At 45.2% G+C, this 20,171-nt stretch overlaps 1 protein-coding gene across 2 annotated transcripts in view; it reads right to left on the bottom strand.

The window, feature by feature from the left end:
• Nucleotides 1-20,171, bottom strand: part of ARHGAP25 (Rho GTPase activating protein 25) — an 86,140-nt gene that overhangs the window by 38,374 nt on the left and 27,595 nt on the right. Inside the window, exon 2 of one of the 2 annotated variants that reach the window (XM_065890766.1) lies at nucleotides 6,839-7,038. In XM_065890766.1, the coding sequence (XP_065746838.1) occupies nucleotides 6,839-7,038 (200 nt within the window). Of the gene's footprint in view, nucleotides 1-6,838; nucleotides 7,039-20,171 lie in introns of those variants that run through there. The other variant, XM_065890767.1, reaches the window with a different exon arrangement.

The raw sequence follows: 20,171 nt of genomic DNA on the forward strand, positions 1-20,171 counted from the left end.
GCTGAGACTGGGGGGACCATACCACCTGCCGGGCTGCCAAAGGGGGCGCATTGAGGCGATGCAGTACTTAGTAGCAGCAAGAGCTTCTGAGCAGCACACTCCAGGTGTCTGTCCCTCTGCTAAGCACCTTGAATGTGTATTATTCGCTTAGTTCTTTAAGCAATTCTCCAGGCAAGGTATTGCTACACAAATTTACAAGTGAGGAAACTGGGGGTCAGAATGGTTCTGTGATTTGTCCAATGTCACAGAGCTAGTAAGTGGCAGAATGGTAATTCATCTCAGAAGTGTGTTCAAACCCTGTGCTCTTCACCATCACAGTGGAAGTGCTGGGACCCAGCAGCTTGATGTCCCTTGAACGGGCAAGGGGAGGAGCATCATGGATCCGTTGTGGGGGAGGGGTGGAGTGAGGGTGGAATTTGTGACCCTACACGTGAATATGTCATCAGAAAACCAAGTCACTTCCACCACGTGTATGCTCATTGCTCCACCATGGACAGTGCATCGTTACATGCAACATCTCCTTAGACCTCAGAACAGCCCCCAAATCAGAAACATGGCAGGATGGCTACTCCCACATTACAGATGAGGAAACCGACACTTTCAAAGTTTAAGTAACAGCACGAGGGGGCACAGTTAATTGTCCTAGAGTTCCTTACTCATAATTTACATTTCACTAGCTGTCGTAGGTAGGGTGTCTGATTCTGAGCTGAGTAAACAGTGATGTCTTGTTTCTAGAACAAACCGTGGATGAAAAGGATTGGTAGCAGAAAAGCTATAAAGGAAGAGTCTTAAGGAACTCCCAGATCAGCTCAGAATTCTGAAAGAATAAATGTTTCTTGGGGGTCTATAAATGCAAATGTCTAAGACTGAGTGAGAAAAAGAGTAGAAGCGAAAGCAGAAGAGGAGGGTGGGGTAGAGAAAGGGGAAGAGAAGGAGGGGAAGGAGGGGAGCTGGGGGAAGGAGGACAAGAGGAAAGAAAAAAAATTCTGCCTACACTTCTCTAATTTTATTACTTAAAAATAACCACCACCTACATGCTCCCCGCCATCTTTAAATAATATCAGTGGCCTCAGAAAAAAAATGACCCTTAGATTGTGCTGCTGGATGGTATGTTCAGGAAATTTAACACAGAGCCTGGCACCTAGTAAGCGTTCAATAAACGGTATTTACATACTTTGTATTTTATTTTTACTGTTTTTGGATAAAACTATCAAATAATCGTTTAGAGACAAACTTAGGAGAGGCAGGTACCCCTGAAATGACACTTTCTTTATCTTCCTACCAGGCAGTGCTTCCTCCTGTCTGAAAAAACAACATAGTGTTTTATCCTGGTGACATAACTCACAGCCATTATTAAAAGTTAAACTAGGGCTTCCCTGGTGGCGCAGTGGTTGAGAGTCCGCCTGCCGATGCAGGGGACACGGGTTCGTGCCCCGGTCCAGGAGGATCCCACATGCCGCGGAGCGGCTGGGCCCGTGGGCCGTGGCCGCTGAGCCTGCGCATCCAGAGCCTGTGCTCCGCGGCGGGAGAGGCCACGGCAGTGAGAGGCCCGCGTACCGCAAAAAAAAAAAAAAAAAAAAAAAAGTTAAACTACATGAACTTACAATGAAATATTTTATATTAAAAATAAAGGTAGTACTACTCAGAATTCATCACTTTCTAATTCTCTTTTTCTTTTTTTTTCTTGCAATTTCCCTGAGACACAATTGACATACCGGACTGTCCAAGTTCAAGGTGCAGAACACAACATTTGACCCACAAGCGTCATGAAATGATCACCACAATAAGTTCGGTGAACATCCATCATCTCATATAAATATAAAAGAAAAGACAAAAATTTCTATTTATCTAATTATTTGCTCTATTTTACTATTATTTCTGTTCGTACGGTCATTTACATCAAATCTATCTGTGTGGTAGAAAGACTACCTAACACTGCTACCGTACATCCCTTCTCAACTCTGTGTTCAGGGATGCTGGTAGCTTGAATCAGCCACAGTGGGAGTATTTACACAACAGAAATTGGCAAATGCTGTGTCCAAAACAACTCCCCTACCACAGGGCTGTTGGTTAAACATTTCCCAGCTCACCCCTGATAGACAACTCTCTGCTCTAACTTCAGAGAAAGCAGGTGAGGCAATGGAACATCTAAGCCAGGACTGTCTAAAACCATCATTGTAGCAGAGACTTGAGGGCAATTCACTGAGATTCTGTTTTAAACAACTTCCTTGACAAAGAAACTTTTGGAATGAGTTATAGGAAGCTAGGTCATGGACTTACAGGGCATTATACTGTTAGGGCTAGACAGACCCTTCTGAGAACTCAGAGGAAAAACTGCACAGACTGCCTTCTCCTGAACCCCAGGGTGCCCTCGAAGAGCACATACAAGGGTGCATCATAGAGGGCCCCATAATTTACTTAACCATTCTCCTTTGTTGGACATTTGGTCTACTGTTTCTAATTACAAGTAGCACTGCATATATCTTATTATTTCTTTTGGATAGCTTCTTAAAACCAGAATGACTGGGTCATTCTGGATATGATATATTTTGGCTTTCAGAAATCTGGCCAAATTGCTTTCTAGAAAGGCTGCACCAAGCTGCATACGTCATCAGTATACATGAGGGCATTTTCCATCTGATTGCTTTAAGATTACTGGAGTGATTTTTGTTTTTTGAGTTTTTTAGGAATCAGAGTGTATGTGTGTTCTTTTTAAATTTACAACTAATTTATAGTTTAGTCATAGAGAAAGAAGAAAAGTAAAAGTTATGTGTAACTCCGGTACTCAGAGATAACTCAGTTAACATCTCTGTGTACTTCTTTCCAAGCCTTTTCCCATAAATTACAGATTCATTGTTTTTTTCCCCTCAAGAATAGGATTAGCGGGCTTTCCTGGTGGCGCAGTGGTTGGGAGTCCTCCTGCCGATGCAAGGGACACGGGTTCGTGCCCCGGTCTGGCAGGATCCCACATGCCGCGGAGCGGCTGGGCCCGTGAGCCATGGCCGCTGAGCCTGCGCGTCCGGAGCCTGTGCTCCGCAGCGGGAGAGGCCACAACAGTGAGAGGCCCTCGTACCGCAAAAAAAAAAAAAAAAAAAAAAAAAAAAGAATAGGATTAGCATACAAATCGTCCCCTGCTGTTAACTGCTTTTTTTCAAAGCAATGATATTATGGACATCTTTCAATTTCAAAAAGTATTAATTTAGGGCATCAACAGCCGAATTATATTCTATCGGATAGATATATAAAAGTTGCCTCACATAACTTAGCCCCTACCACCGGGCATTGTTTCCACATCACTATTATAAACCCCTACATTAGAAATGCAGGGTCAAAGAATTTGCATTTCTAAGAGGCATATTACCCTCCAGAAAGGTTGTACAGATTTTCATTTCCACCAGTTGTGCATGAGAATTCCTGTTCCCTGGTCTTTACTAACATTGGAATTTCTAGAAAATCTTTGCCATTTTGATAAGGGGACAATGGTATCTCATTAACTTCCATTGCATGTCTTTAATTATGACTGAGTGGAGTTTTTACATATGCTTTCCGGCTATTACGTTTCTTTGGGAAATTGCCCATTTACGTCATTTACTCATTTTCCTATTGCTGTTTCTTATAAGATTTGAGACTATTTTAAATAGGAAGAATAGTTGTTTACAATTTTTTCTGTTTACTTTTGCATTTTCACCTTATTATTTTGGTTTTTAAGGTACAGACGTTTCTATTTATGTAATTAAATCAGTCTTTTCCTTGTGCTGTCTTTGTTGCTATGCTTAAGAAACACCTGCTTCCCAAAGATCACGCAGATAATTACACTTTCTTCTAGGATTTTTATGAACTCTTTTTCACACGTTAAGTCTTTAACCCATCCAGAATCATGAATGGTGTGAAACATAGTGTGGAAATAGACCTTTATTTTTTCCCAAGAATTTAGTTCATATCTTTCATTTCACGTCTAGATATTTGCAACGTCTATGAATCCCAAAACAATGTTAAATGATAGCTTAATGAAAGTATTTTATTTTGAATAGACTTTTCTTTATCTTAATAAAATAATGATGGATATATGAAAAGTCTACAAGGATATCCACTTAATTCTTGTTTGTTATAATAACATAGAAAAATCAGCCCAAATACTCAACTACTTTCTAGGAGGAAATTGGTTAAATAACTTATAGAATGTCCATAAAATAAGTTATTTTGCCACAACTAAGAATTACATTGTAGAATAATATTTAATAATACTGGACAATATTCAAGACATATTGTTAATTTTTAATTAAAGAATACTATTATACTAATTTTGCATTTAGATGAGTTTCTAAATGTACATGCATAGAAAAAACTGGAAGAATTGAGGATTTAGGTGGTTATTTCTTACTGAAGGGATAATTATTATTTTCTACTTTGTGATTTTCTGCTTCCTCCAAATTTCCAACTATATACCCATATAGCTTTTGTAATCGAGATATTCACATCCATATAAAATAAAATATTCTGAGAAATTATCATTTTATTCCTTTTTAAAAAAATACTTTTTATATCTGAAATGAGTTTTGGATTTTATCAAATGCTCTTTTCAGCCATCTATTTAGGGGTTGTGTGGGTTTTCTCATTTGACTTCTTGATCTCGACCTATTGGTCTGATACATTAATAGGTTTTCTAAAAAATAAACCATACTTGTCATTCTAGAAGAAGCTCTACCTAATTATCAGACTAATTTAATCCTGAGAGGACTCAGAGTTTCCTCCTCCAAAAGTAAGGGAGACAAGCCAGGACCTCCAATAATTTATTTTACTCTTTGACATCCGTTTATATTTTTACAAAACAATTTTTTACATGTGCTTCATATCATTTAATCCTGTGACAGATGCAGGCCAGGTATGATTGCCTCATCTTACAAAAGACAAAACGAGAGGTCCAGAAAAATTAAATAATTACTCGGCCAGATGGTAGTAGAGCCAGGAAAAGAACACAAGCTCCCTGCTACACCTCACGGAAGTAAGCCTCACTGAACTTCCCTTTCTGCTGCTTTGGGAAGGCTAACACATTATTGCCATCTCCCTCACACTCCGCAGACGGGAAGACTTCCTGCCTCGGCTATTAATGTACCAGGAACCCCATCTTAGCTTGTAGTTGCTTGCCTCTGATAGGGTCTGTTCATAAAGTGAAGAAAGTCTGGTTACCACGCACAGGACACTGGGCAAGAACCCAGGCAGTGGTGGGGTCTCTGGCCCCTCTCCAGCCTCTGCAGGGACAGACACTCACAGCCCTCTGAGTGGGGGGCCTGATTAACTGGGCACTGCCGATGCCTCACAGAGCCTCAAGCCTGCCCTTAGAGAGAACTGTCCTCTTCCAAATGACCTTCTCTCTTCTTTGCTTACCCGGCCATCCACCTTCAATATCCTCACCCTTCTTGGGGCATTTTTTCTGGCTCCAGAAAGTTTTAGAGTCTGTCCTCCCTAATAAGTTCCTTGCCCACTCTTCCACCTCCACAGGCATGACTCTAGAAAGGGTGTCCAGTCCTCCTGGCTGCCTTGAGACATACAATTTACACCTGGGGTCTCTCAGCTGTTAACAGCATCCCCTTTTGCTCTCATTCACCACGATGGCCACGAGGAATCAATGAGGCAGGAAGAAAAGACCCGGGCCCAAGATTTACAATCAAAGCCCTCTCTAGCCCCATCCACTCCATCTGGAAGCACTGTTTGCTGTATTTTCAAGTATATCAGGGATCTGATCATTTTCTTCCAGCCCACTGAGATTCTAAACATAGTAACCTCTCACCTAAATTACCCTTATACCTCCTCCCTTCAGCCTTGGATCTATTTTTGAGCATGGTAACCAGAACCATCTTTTTACAACATAACCCAGGAATGACCCCTTTCTGCTGGGAACCTTGCAAGGCCTGCCATCACCCTCAGTGTAAAGACTCAAGTCCTTACAGTGGACTACGATGTCCTTTACAATTTGCGTCCCAACCCCCAACGCTCCACTCTCTGACCTCATCTCCTCTGATCCTTTCATTCCCTAACTCTGCTGCTCCCACGCTGACCTCCTTGCTATTTCCCACACACATCAGACATGCTCTACCTCAGGGCCTTTGCACTGGCTGTCCCCTCTGCCTGGAGTGCTCTTTACCCAGAGATCTGCCTGGCGGATTGCTTCTCCTCCTTAATCTTTGCTCAAATGTCCCCTTTTTCATGAAGTCATTCTGGCTACCCTTCTTGAAATTGTACCACCTCACCCAAATGCTTGATCCTCCTAGCCCATTCTATTTTTTCCTCATAGAACTAGTCATTTTCTAACAAACCACGTAATTTTCTTATTGATTATGTTTATCTTTCTGCTTCCCCCCTCCCCATCTTCTAAGTTCCACATGTCAGGGGTGCTTATCTGTTTTAGTCACTGAGTTATTTCAACTCCCTGGAACAGTGTCTGGTGCACAGTAGATGCTCAATAAATATTGATTGAACAGACAAATAAATGAAAGCCCCAAATCAATTTTCCTGAACCCAAATCCACTCTCCCTGAGCCCTTGTGCTCCATATTCCCATCAAGACCACGCTGCCAACCTTGACTTAGCGCTGCGTTTAGGAAGAGCCCCAGCGCTCATCTTGGGACTCCGTGAAGGAAGATCACCCTGTCATCTCTGCAACTCAGTTTATGTATCTCACAAAGGGTGAGAAGGAGAGAGAGAAGTCCTTTCAAATGGACAGGGGTCGCATCCTAGTAAGAAGCCCCCCTGCGAGTCTGTAGTGATCTCCGGGGCTCCACCCACCTCCCGCACCCAGGAGGGGACAGCCCTGGGAAGGGGGCAAACAGCCAGGCTGGTACCTGTGGCTTCACGTCCTCCTCGTCCTTGTAGTAATAGAGCTGCTGTGCCCTCAGCACGAAGTACCTCTGCTGCCAGTTTTTCACGAGGGACCTCTGCTTCTTCAGCCAACCCATCTTGATGGGTCTTTCCAGTGGGTTGGGGATGGATGCGGGGTGAAAGGCCGCCATCTGCTCTCCGGTCATCACACTCCTTGACCGAGCTGTGGAGAGGGACAGACAGGCGGGCTGACAGGGGCTGTGAGCAGTGTGCAGGGAGGGGCCGGGAAGCGCTGGGCCCCAGCTAGGCCGGGCTCAGGGGTCCAGATCTGCAGCAGAGAGGATGCCCCGGAACCCAGCGGGCCAGCCGAGGGGCTGGCTCCCATCAGTGCCGGCCCTGGGGCCCTACACCCTCAAGGTCCGGCAGCTGGAGTCAGCGCCCTCGTTCTGCAAAGCCAGAGATTGGCTGGAGCCTTCTGAAGAGGAAGTGGCCGCAGCATCTGACAAAAGGTGCTTCCTTTTTCCTGCGTGGGAGTCAATATCTGACAAGAGAGGGGAGAAAATAATGCCTCTTGCTCTCAGGGTTCAGGGTGAGTCCCACACAGCTGCAGAGGCAGTCAGAAGCTGCCTGGCTTCTTCCTCACAAGGAGTCACTGTGTTCCCCAACCTCACTGTCCAGTACTGCCCTGCCCCAGCGGCCCCCCAAAGCCCCCCGACCCCTGACAACACAGCCAGCATGCAGGATGCCAGCAGCTCCTGAATCTTCCTGCCCAGTGTCGTCAAGAACTCTCTGTTCCCCGCCCACGGAGAGTGTTCACAGCCCTTTCTGCTGGACCAAAGGCCTCCCTGTAGCTGCCTTCCTACTACGTTTTCAGTTGGGCTGTCCCTCCCATGGGGCTGACAGCACACAAGCATTTGAAAATGACATGAATCTGCCACCAGGACACAGATGCAGAATTTGAATCCAGACCTCCCCAACCCACTGCATCCTGTAGTTTGCTTTTGTTTTTCACATAAGAGCTCTGCCTCTCATCAGATTAGATCCAGGTGTCTGCAGCTTGTCTCCATGGTAACTCCCACCCAGGATAACTCTCGCCTTTCCTCCTCTCCACAGCGATCCATCAGCCGGCCTGTGGTCCCCTGGGAGTCAACATGTCCTTCCTCTGATTCTCCCCTTCCTTCTTTCGCAGCTGGTTCAACAGTTCCCTTAAAACCGCATTGGAGCTCCGTGTCTCCTCGACCTTATGCGGTATGCTCCACACTTGCCAGTCCCCAGTGGTTGCATTCTCCTCCTGGCAAGGAAGTCTCCATCTTATAATCCCTTTATCCAGCTTTTGTCAGTCCCCAGAACATTCACGAAGAAGCTGAACTAAGCCAACTCCACTCTCATCCAATCTCATCTCACCTGGTAATGACCAGTTTTTCCTTTCTTTGCTTTTTGACCCTGGGTACATTATGCAACTTTGAGCCTCAGTTTCCTTGCTTGTGAAATTAGGATCATCGTAGCCCCTATTCTGTGGAACTGTTGTGGAGATTAAACAGGTTAATATATATAAACCACTTTGCACAGTCCCTGGTCCAAGGTGAGCAAATGTCACTCATTATTTTTATCAACAGATGACTTTACTTCCTACTGCGAAGATGGAGATCATCTTCGAGAACCTCCTAAACTTCCGTCTTCGTTTCAAAATATTACTACACTGTCAAACTTTCCCTCTTCCTCTATTCCCATTTTCAATGCATTGAATCAACAGCTTCTCTCATCGCTTTTGATGCCTTTCTTTCTATCTCCCTCTAGGCCTATAGTTTTTGTCTTTTATTTATATTCATGACTTGCTTTCGAATACCAGAATTTTATACAGCATTACAGAGTCTTTCTTCCACTGAGTCTAACTGGATCCGGAATTATCACCCTATTTACATAGCTCATCCTGGATTGCTGTCTGAAGTGGACTCTACCCTTACTGGGCTCCCTCAACCCCACAAGTGGTCTGCGCTCCTGTCACATACCCTCATTCCCAAGGTGCCAACTTGCAATCACCCCTCGCCTCCCACCAGGGACTGGAGAGATCATCCTATGCTATACACCAGGGCACAAGACACACTTGATTCAACCTCCTATGAGACAGATATCATAAGAGTGCAGATACCCCCATACCCCGTTGCAGTAAAAAGTAACTTGACATTTTGATGAAAATTTAGCAGTGTGTTAGCAAAGGGTTTGCTTTATATCCATGTGTCCTGGCACGCCAGTTAAGAATTTTATCTTTGATCTTAATCTTCAGTTCATTGCAATCTTCAAGACATTCCATCTGAGCCGCAAGGCACAGGGATATTAGCTCTGTGCAGGGATATTAGCTCGGTGCTTTGTGACAGCCTGGAGGGGTGGGATAGGGAGAGTGGGAGGGAGGGAGACGCAAGAGGGAAGACATATGGGAACATATGTATAACTGATTCACTTTGTTATAAAGCAGAAGCTAACACACCATTGTAGAGCAATTATACCCCAATAAAGATGTTTAAAAAAAAAAAAAAAGACATTCCATCTGTAACTCAAAGAACAGCCACTCTGGAGCTGGTCACTTGCTCTAAGGCTGTTTAAGTGATCTGAAGGAAACAGAGGAGGGTTTGGGCAGGAATACAGTGGGGAGGAGGGAACTGGAAGAACCGTACCCAGCTCTGTGTCTCTCTAGGTCAGCAACTGTAACATGGAAAGACTCACATTCGTGCTAGAAACAGGGCAGAGATGGAAAGAATGGTTGGCACACAGAATTTCTGAAGAGTGAGGGATTCTGGCAGACGCACAGGGATTTTCCCTGCCCTCGGTAGGCTCTGCCCAGCCCAGTGTGACTTCTCTGCTCAGCCAGCCGAAGCAGTATCAGACTTGCGAGGGAGGTCTTCTAGGCTTCTAGGGTGACACCACCAAAGGCAGCCAGCGCAGGAGAGGAGGAAAGCAGGTGGGTGCCACGTGGTGGCTGTGAAGACTCAGGTCCCCGCAGACTCAGGCTACCCCCAGAGACCCACAGGAACTGTTCGGACTGCTCTAGAAAATGGGAGAAACTGAAGAACTCCAACAAGAATTGGAGAAGTAGGATAGGGGGAGCGGGGGCCAAAAAGACACCGTAGACTGAAGAGAATGAACCCAGCACAGAAGAATTCAGCTGCTGGGATAGCTCTGGGAAACTTTTTTATGCTCTGTAGTGGCCAAAACAATAATAGCAAAAACAAATATGCAACACTCAAAACCTCCCCCTAGAAGCATCTGTGCATTGCAGAATGGCCTGGCAAAGGAAGAGTAGATATGAGAATGTTATGTTCTCCTACTTGGCCAAGAAGGGTCTTGATGTCCTTGTGACAAGTAGGTGAACACTTTGTCCGTATGCATGGGATCAAGGTCTTGGCTAACCATCTGTTATATTTCAGAAACGATCCCATTCACCCATACATCCACCATACGTGATATGACTGTGGGCACTGGGCCTTGAGCACAGAGGGCTCAGAGCAAACTGACACTGCTCCAACCAGGCCTGAACACTGGGGAGATGACAGCAGGGGTTCTGATGAGACAGTAACGGAGCAGGGGCTCCTTCCGTCCCATATCAGAGCCATCTCCCACCTCGGCCCTCAGTATGGCTCATCGGCCAGCCCTATCATGAGGTGATTCAAATAGCAGAGAAGAAAGCCTGGTGGACCCTGAGTCGGACTTGCTTTTGATGACTTTCCTCGTTCGTTCCTTTGAACAGTCTCTCTTGTCTGTGGGTGTGACATGTTCCCGGATAAAGTAAACAAAGAGATCTGTTACTATTTCTAGAGCTGTTTCTCATAATGAAAATAATAACCGTGATAAGCTTTGCTTGTGAGCCAGTCATCACATACAGAGCGCACGATCCCAGCCCTTCGGGAAGGAGGTCTGAGCCAGGCTGTGGGCTGGAGTGGGGGCCGAGGGAAGACCAGCAAAAGGCCGGTAGCTGGAAGGCAGTTGCTAAGAGTTTGCAGAACACTCTAGGGAGGTGGGAAACCCACCCGTACTCTAGTAGATAAAAAAAGAACAAGCCCCCAGCACTGCACTGTCCAGTACTGTAGCCACTTGCCGTGACTGGATACGGACATTGAAATGAATTAAAATAAATTAAGTTCAGTTCCTCGGTCACATCAGCTGCATTCCAAGTGCTCAGTAGCAGCCCATGTGGCTCATGGCTACAGTAATGGACAACACAGGAAGAGAATATTTCCATCATCACAGAAAGGTCTATTGGTTGGCACTTCTGGGAATCTGAATAGTACCATTACCAAGCATGAGACAAAATGGGCCATAAAGGTGTGGGTAGCATTTCATCAAAGAGAGAAATCAAACTGGAAGGTCCCGAAAAGTAGCTTCTTTTCAGAGTGAGAAGTTCAACCTTGATCTGAGAGCTAACAGGGAGCCATCTCACGTACCTAAGCAAGGGAGGTTCATGATAAAATAGAGACAAGTTAAGTAATTGAACCGCAAAGGCTGCATTTTGGTCTGCAGGTGAGGGAGGGCGAGAAGAGACATAGAAAGAAGACACATGAAAGAAGTTCCACAGTCTCAGGGGTGCTGTTTCTGCAGTAGAAGGTAACTGCTTTTTGCCCCAAGTTGGAGCGAGAAAAAAATTAAAGGAGGAAGTATAAACAGGGAAGTCAGCTTGGGAGGCATTATCACTTCCTCTCTTTATCTTCTCATCTTCTGACTCCACCCTCCCCCCACAGAAAATCAATCACAAAATCTTCTAGGGTCTACTTCTGAGATATTTCTTCCATCTTCTCTCAACTCTGCGTGAGTTTAGATTCTGTTTTAGAGGCTCTGAACATGTGAGATGGGAATAGTTCAATCAAAACTGGAAAACCACTGAAGGTATTTTCTCAATATGTTGATCTGAGCAGTGCATTAGTCTGGGAACCTTGTTTAAATAAAGTTGAAAAGGGAGTAAAATATACATAGCTTACCCCCAGACACCCTCTCCTGAGCTGTAGACTCATCTACCCGACTGCCCGCAGGTACCTCCGTAAGGATCTCCAGGTCACGTGATGCTAGTTGAACTTACCGTCTTTGTCCCCCTACCTCCTACCGTTCCCCTGGCTTATGTGACAAACACACCCAAGCCTGCTTTTCTATGGTTTGCTGTGACTGACTTTTCCCCGGTCAACCAGCCAAACCAGAAGGCTGACCCATTCCTACAGTCCTCACAATCAATAGCTCTCTTTCTCTCTGATCCCTTCTCTCTACCCCTACCTGGTTTTCTTGGCCCATTTATCCTCTCCCTGGATTGCCGCAATAGTTCCCTGTCCTGTCTCCCTCCTACCAATCTCATCTCTAATCCACTGATGACATTGTTTGTGACATGGTCCTTCTGAAACACAAATCTGATCATGTTACTCTTTGACCTAGAAGCCTTCAGTGACCCTCCAACATCTTCATCCTAAAAGATGAAGACTAAACTCCTTACCATGGGGATCAGAGTCCTTTGTGATTCTCCTGTTGCATCTCCTGCTCTCTTCCTGCATACCCATTCTGCACGCCATCCATGACGGTATTCCATTCCCTCTGCCGGACTCTTCTCCCCACCCATTCTCACCCACGCCCAGTTCTTGAAATGTTCTTGTTCGTCCTTCAAGACTTACTTCCGGCCACACCTCCCATGAGAAGCCTTCTCAGCCCAGCCAGACTGAGTCACACCCTGGGCTCTATTCCCTCTTAACTGGGGACACATATCCTTCAAATCACTTATCATCCCTCCTGGTGCTTTCTCTTACTCTGTCTTCTCTCTCCACTTGAACTCTAAGAGGACAGGGGCTCTGCTTTCATGCTTAGCCTTGTTCACCCTGTATCCCCCACATCTAGCACAGTGCTGACAAAGAGAGGGCAGGGTGAGGTAGCAGAGAGCACAGGCTTCTACATACGCAGCCTTGGGTGAATCGTGTCCTGTCTCTGAGAGCCGGTTACTTTCTCTGTGAAACTGTGATAATAATACATAGCTCGTGGAGTGGCCAGTCTATAAGGATTAACAAAGATAAGTGGACGGGCCCCAGCCAATGTCTGCCTCTTAAAACATGGGCATTAAATGGAAGCTATTATTGTTAGCAGTATTATCGTAGGATGGACTGGATATTATGTGAAATGAGAGAAAAGGAAGAAGAGATGAAAGGGAAGAGAGGAAAGGAGGGAGAGAGAATGAGGAAAGGAAAAACGGAAGACTAGCTGGACAGTGTACAAAATTCCAGGTGTGAATCCGGAGGCCTGAATTAGGATGGCGGCCAGGGGAATGGAGAGCGTAGGAGAGGCAGTGATGAGGCAGGCCACCAGAGCTCCATAGCTGGCTGAACAGGAGGTGGGTGGGAGTTTGGGGTTTGGGTGGCTCAGGTGAGGGGCCTTCTCCATCCATTCATCCAATGCACATTGGCTGAGCCCTTGGCACGCGCCGGGAGCAGTGACTGGGTCTGGGATCTAAGATCAACCAGACACAACCCTGCCCCACAAACATTCAGAGACCTGAGAGACCTGAGAAGCTGGGAAGGAAGCAGAGAACGTGGTGGGTTGGAATAAGCAGGAAAGTCCTGTTCTGGGTGTGATGATATATGAGGGTGGACTGAGAGATTTTGACTTCCCCAGAATTCTAGTTTCGACAGGTGAGGCCTGTGGGTTCAGAAGGAGCTTACTGGGGAAAAAGAGGTGCAAGTGAAAGGCAGGATGTGAGAATCTCTGATCTGGAAAGTAACATAACAGATGTTCAGAAATCAAAGAAAAGGCTGATCCCAGAGGAGACTAGCATTAACTCAAGGCACCAGAGATCAACTTAGATACAAGACAGAGAAGGTTACTGTTTGCCTTGGGACTTTACAGAGAGCTTGCATTAGGTATCAGTGTGGGAGAAAAGAAATGCAGCAAGAAAATCCACTATCCCCAAGAGCTTAGCAATGGAGCAGGGGTTGCTTCCTGGAAGGGGAGTGAAAGGAGAGAGGCTGCCATCTTGTGCCAAGCAAATATCCAGGACCAGTTTTGGTCCATCTCACACCCCTGGGCCAGGAGCTGTCCTGGGGGAGAAGATGGTGCCCCTGGATGGATGGATGCAGCCACTCTCCAGGGTAACAGCTTGATGATAGGAGCACCAACTGGGTTTCAGCCCTGCTCACCCTTTCTGCCAAAACTCTTGACCATGCACTTACACAGACATCCACGTTCTGCAAGAGGACTCTTAAGGACATAAAGCACCATTCAGAAGCAAGAGGTACTTTACAAAGAAGTGGGGGTTTTTGGGGGGTTTTTTTTTGGCGGTACGCGGGCCTCTCACTGTTGGGGCCTCTCACTGTTGAGGCCTCTCCCGTTGCGGAGCACAGGCTCCGGACGCGCAGGCTCAGCGGCCATGGCTCACGGGCCCAGCCGCTCCGCGGCATGTGGGATCTTCCCGGACCGGGGCACGAACCCCTGTCCCCTGCGTCCGCAGGCGGACTCCCACCCACTGCGCCACCAGGGAAGCCCACAAAGAAGTGTTTGAGTTTCTGATCTCAGTGTTCTCTCTCAGAAAATGATATTTGGCTGTGTAGGTGAGCAGAAGGCCCTATGGCTCAGGAATAAATATCTTTTTTTCTTATTTTTTTATTGACGTATAGTTGAATTACAATGTTGTGCTAATTACTGCTGTACAGCAAGTGACTCAGTTATGCATATATACATTCTTTTTCAATTCTTTTCCATTATGGTTTACCACAAGATATTGAATATAGTTCCCTGTGCTATACAGTAGGACCTCATTGTATATCCATTCTAAATGTAAAAATTTGCAGCTATTGTACTAACCCCAAACTCCCAGTCCATCCCTCTCCTTCCCCCCACCTCACGCATGGCAACCACAAGTGTGTTCTCTGTCTGTGAGACTGTTTCTGTTTTGCAGATATGTTCATTTGTGCCTTATTTTAGATTCCACATGTAAATGATATCATATGGTATTTGTCTTTCTCTTTTTCACTTACTTCACTTAGTATGATAATCTATAGTTTGTATCCGTGTTGCTGCAAATGGCATTATTGCATTTTTTTTTATGGCTGAGTAGTGAGGAACAAATATCTTTGTGCTTTTATCGCATGTCTGCAGGTTATAAGGTGCTAGAGCTATGGAGAGGTTCTTGAGGGCAAAGACCACGTCTTATTCATTTTAGTAGCCTGAGGACCCTCACTGTGTCTGGCTTAGAAAAGTTAATTGGAAGGAACAAAGAGAGGAAGAAAGTGTACGTGTGTGTGTGCGTTTATGTTGAATAAAGTTCAAATAGAAAATTCATAGGATGGATTCTCTACAACAAAGAAATTCATATCCTTTAAATTAACCAATCAGAAAAATTTCTTGGGCATTTCTTATGTGCAGGGCGTGGTGCTAGGTAATGTGCAGAGTTTAAAAAATAGAGGAAGCTCTCTAAATTAGTGAACTCGAGATTGTGAGGCTTCAAATATTTGCTCTGCACCCTGGCACACAAAAATGCATTCTACTGTACCCTGCTGCCAATAGCTGCCTCCATCCCAGCCCTAGTTCTCGATGGGCCAGAGCTCTGTCATGTTCTCCTTGTATAAAGAAGGAGATTCATAATCAATCAAAAACCATGAAACGTGAAAAGACGGAGGCTCAGGTATCAGAAAATAGGTTCCCAGGGGCAGGGATTTTTATAAATTTTTTTCACCAATCAAACCACACCTTCTAGAAGAGCATTTGGCCAATTGAAGGTTCTCAATAAATGTTTCTTGAGTGAATAAAATAAACATTTTAGAGAGAAATGTGAGTCACCTTGAGGCATTTTACATTTGCAACATTTACATTTGCAGCATTACATTGCAATGTTGACTGATCTACCCATTTGTGGGATTTCTAGATGTGTTCTCTTGAGCCCATGCAAGCAGAGCAGCCAGGGAAGATAGAATCCCTGATGTAATAATGATCCCCACCAACAGTGACGTATTTAATGAGGTCTTACCTGCGCTAGACACCACGCAAGCACACTTATCTATCAAGGCATCCCGGTTGAAGGCTCACCCTACCTCTTCATGGTAAGCTCTATCTTACAGACCAGGAACTGGAGCTCACAGAACTGAAGTGATTTGCCCAGGTACACGGCTAGAAATCTAATTTCAAAGCCCAATATCCATACCTAGGCCACACAGCCCACAGAGAGGCACATACTCTAGTGGTAAAGAGAGGTGCCTAGACTGAGAATCACGTGTAATAATTCACAGGGTTAGACAGTAAGGGTGAGATGAAAAGGGGACGGGCCACTATCCCCATCACGGAGACACCAGCCTCGGCCTCCACCCATTCTGCCGCAATGTTACGCATAAACCACTTTGTGCTACTTTTTCCTTCCATCCTAAGCTCTGCAAGGCTCGGCAGGCCTTGATGAAAGAGTGATAGGGAAGTAACACTGAAGCCTCCAGCCCAGCCCTGAGGCTGTCCTAACACCCTGTCAGGGAAATGGACATATTACTGGTCCTGCCACGACTTACTGGTTCTCTGCACAAGCTCCTTTGAAGAGACCTAAGGATCCTGACCGAAGCCCAGTGGGGCTGAGGCGTGGGAGAGAGGAGCACGGAACCAAGCCGAGGGAGGCCCAGCACTCGGCCCACAGGGCAGCTCACAGAGGGCCCCCCACCCTTGCTGAAGAGGCAGCCCTGGAAGCCGTGGGAAACAGCAGGCCCCCGCATGGCTGCCTCCCTGGAGATGGTCAGTAGGGGTCCAAACACCATTGTGTACACCCGACACACACTCACACCCACACCCACACACTCACACCCACACCCACACACTCACCCCCACACCCACACACTCATACACACACTAACCCACACACACACACTCACACACATTCACACACACACTCACACCCACACACTCGCACACCACACTCACCCACATGCACCCACACGCACACTCTCACACACACGCACCCACATGCACACACCCACACCCACACACTCACACACCCCCAACACACTTGCAGACCATCAGCCTGTCTAGTTATCAGACTGTGGGAAGACAGCCCTCCTAGAAGAAAATTAAGTCTTTTAACTTCAGAACCTCCAGGCCCACTTTCTTTACCTCTTTTCTCTTTTCCTTGTCAAAGGCAAACTGACCTCTTCTTTGAAACACCCACCATTCAGGGGGGTGGGGAAATTTAAAAATCTTTCCACTCTCAAAACCTGGCATTTAGACTTCAGGATAAATTTATCCTGTGATTACTCTCCTGGATTTTTTTTTTAATTCTCAGTTTCTTTTTTAACTTGGGCTTAAAAAACTTTGCTCCACCCCCAACCCCCCAAAAGGTAATGAGATGTGAGACTGAGGACAGCCAAGGGGCTTTCTCTGTGCGTCCAGAATTCAGTCACACGGGCCTTCCCAGGCCGCTTGCCCTGAGACACATTTACACAACCTAATTCAAAGAAATACCTAAAGTTGTTCCCTGAATACCTGTCTCCAGACCCAGGAACTGAGCAGGTTTAATTTCCCCATGTTCTATAGCTCATAGAAATTTATTGTTTGACAAGTGAGCCTTTCAGTGTAAAAAAGCAAACTCTGCTTCACAAAGGGATTTAGCACACGTAGCTACGTCTTTTGCAGGAAGAAGCAAAAATGCGGTCTCTGTAGCATATGAAGAAGAGAGAGAGAGCTGGCTTTCTGTTTCTTCTTGAGGCTTGCAAGTTCTACACTGTGAATCCACCTGACTAGGCTGCCTTTCCAGGGCCGCCCTTCTGGTGTTCATTCTGGAGCTTGCGTGTCTCGGGAATGTGGAGAGCAGTTGTCTCTTGTGGGCCTGTGTCTCCATCCATTGCAACACTTCACCAGCCCCCTCGGCCTATCTTTGCATAACAGGAAGCCAAGCATAAAAACAAGAAGCATGCAGAATTGTGAGTGCTTCCGACTAAACACTGCTTGGAACTGCCTCTTCCTCAGCACATGGTGTAGTGGAGATTTGGCAATCGGGTGGCGCACACACCCCGAGGTCCACACTGTGACCCCGTAACTGTATCCAAGCTAACTGGCTTCCCAGATATGGATGGAAGGAAGGACTTTGCATCATTAACACAGTAAGCTAGAAGAACTATTGACCCTTCCACTGTCAAAGCCAGTCATTTGCTCCAGGTAAGGGGTTTTGCTTAGACATTAGCATTCATAAATATGTAGTGCATTGAATGCTTGAAGTATTTATAAGTCCAACTAAATTCTGTGGCTCTAGTAACTCACAGCAGTGACCCAACCAGGCCATTGCCTAAGGGCTGGCCCCGATAATCAAGCACTGGGCCTTGATGAAGCTACAAGCTATTAACCAGCCTACAGATGTCACTCCAGTCTGTTCCCGCGGCCCTCTCTGGTCCTCGGGAATAGTGATTGTTAACCGTACAGTTCTAATAAGAGTGTGAACAATGAACAGTTGTTGCAGTGGAATGGGCCTGGCATACAAGTCATAATAGGTTTCTCTTACTCTACAATCTGATAAAAAGATTCTTTTTTTATTAATTTTTATTGGAGTATAGTTGCTTTACAATGTTGCGTTGCTTTCTGCTGTACAGTAAAATGAATCAGCTATACATATATATATATATATATATATATATATATCTCCACTCATTTTTGGATTTCCTTCCCCTTTAGGTCACCACAGAACACCAAGTAGAGTCCCCTGTGCTATACAGTAGGTTCTCATTAGTTATCTATTTTATACATAATAGTGTATATATGTCAATCCCAACCTCCCAATTCATCCCACCCCGCTCCCTGCCTTATTATCCATGTTTGTTCGCTACGTCTATGTCTCTATTTCTGCTTTGCAAAGAAGTTCATCTGTATCATTTTTCTACAATCTGATAGAAGATTCTATTAAAAATGGAGGCCATTAGATTATGGATGGAGGACAGAGGACACACATAAATTATTAATTAGTTTCATAGGTGTGATTAGGAAATAGAATGCCCATATTTTCAAAGATGCATACCTAAGCATGGGGAATAAAATTACATAGTGTCTGGGATTGGCTTTAAAATATCTCAGCAAAGAAAAGAGAAACAAAGGAATAAAGCAGATGTGACAAATTCTTCATAATTTTGAATTTCAGTAATGGATATACATGGCATTTCATTATATTTATTCTCTATGTTGGTGTTTGAAATGTATGTATAATAAAAAATCTTTTTCAAGATTCTACTAGGCCTTAAAAAATAAATTCTTTTAGGCTTAAGATTTTTTCACACATCAGCTATTGCCCTGAACTTCAACTTGCTGGTTTTCCCAGGCCTGCATTTCCAGACCTGTTAGTTATTCCTCTGAGCACAGTGAAGTGATGTTACACAGATGTTCTACCACACACGTACACATTCCCCCGCCCCGGACAGATCCAGCCCCTCCGTTGCCCCCGCACTGTCACTTTATCAGTTAATGAAGGGGAAGAACCGAGGGACTCCTGATGCTTCCAGTTATGGATAACATTTCCTGTAAAGTCAGCTTTTACTCAAACTGTTAATGGTGGTGATGGTCTGTCTGTGTACATGTACACACACACAGACACGCACACACACACACACACACACACACACACATATAATTCCCCAGGGTCACAGAAGGAGCTTAAAAAAACAGCTGTTGCAAGGAAGGCAAAGAGACTTGCTAGACAATTCCTTCTGACCGGAAGTAACGTCTGGGACATCGGAGGCCTAGTTCAAGATCAATGGAAAGAATAGAGTGACTGATTATCAGCGTTTACAATGACAAAGTTGGCGGAAGCGCTGGTTCATAGGCTATTGGGGCCTGGTAGATGGCCAACACTGGATGATAGTCTCCCCTCCAGCCCTGTAGCAAGCAGGCAGGCAGGCAGCCTAGAGCAGTGGAAGGCGTATCTGACTGGGCATCAAGAGACCCAGATTCAAGTTCCAGCTCAGACACAAACCAGCTGTGTAACTCTCAGGGCCTTTCTGAGTCTTCATTTCTTCATTTGTAAAATAAAAGGATGGAAATAAACCATCCTGAATGCTTTTCCAACTCTAAATTAAAAAAAAATTTTTTCAACTCTAAATTTTTTTGATTGACCTATCAAACATCTTTCAGCCAATATTTTGTGCTGTAATCCTGTTTTTAATGTGCAACATGTCTAACTTAATTTGCCATCTCAGGCAAGAATCCAGTTCCATATCAAGGTCACAGGTCTGTAGTGATACATTTATGTAATTGATTAAGAAAAATGAATTTGGCAAAAGACATAATCTTGGTGATTTTAATCAAACACAGATGGTTTGACACGTCCTGGTTAGAGTGTGAATTTCGATATTAGGCTAAAGAAGATCCCCTGAGAAGTCCCAGTAATAATACAGG

The sequence above is a fragment of the Phocoena phocoena genome, chromosome 14 (genome assembly GCF_963924675.1).
Source record: "Phocoena phocoena chromosome 14, mPhoPho1.1, whole genome shotgun sequence".
Lineage (NCBI taxonomy): Eukaryota > Metazoa > Chordata > Mammalia > Artiodactyla > Phocoenidae > Phocoena > Phocoena phocoena.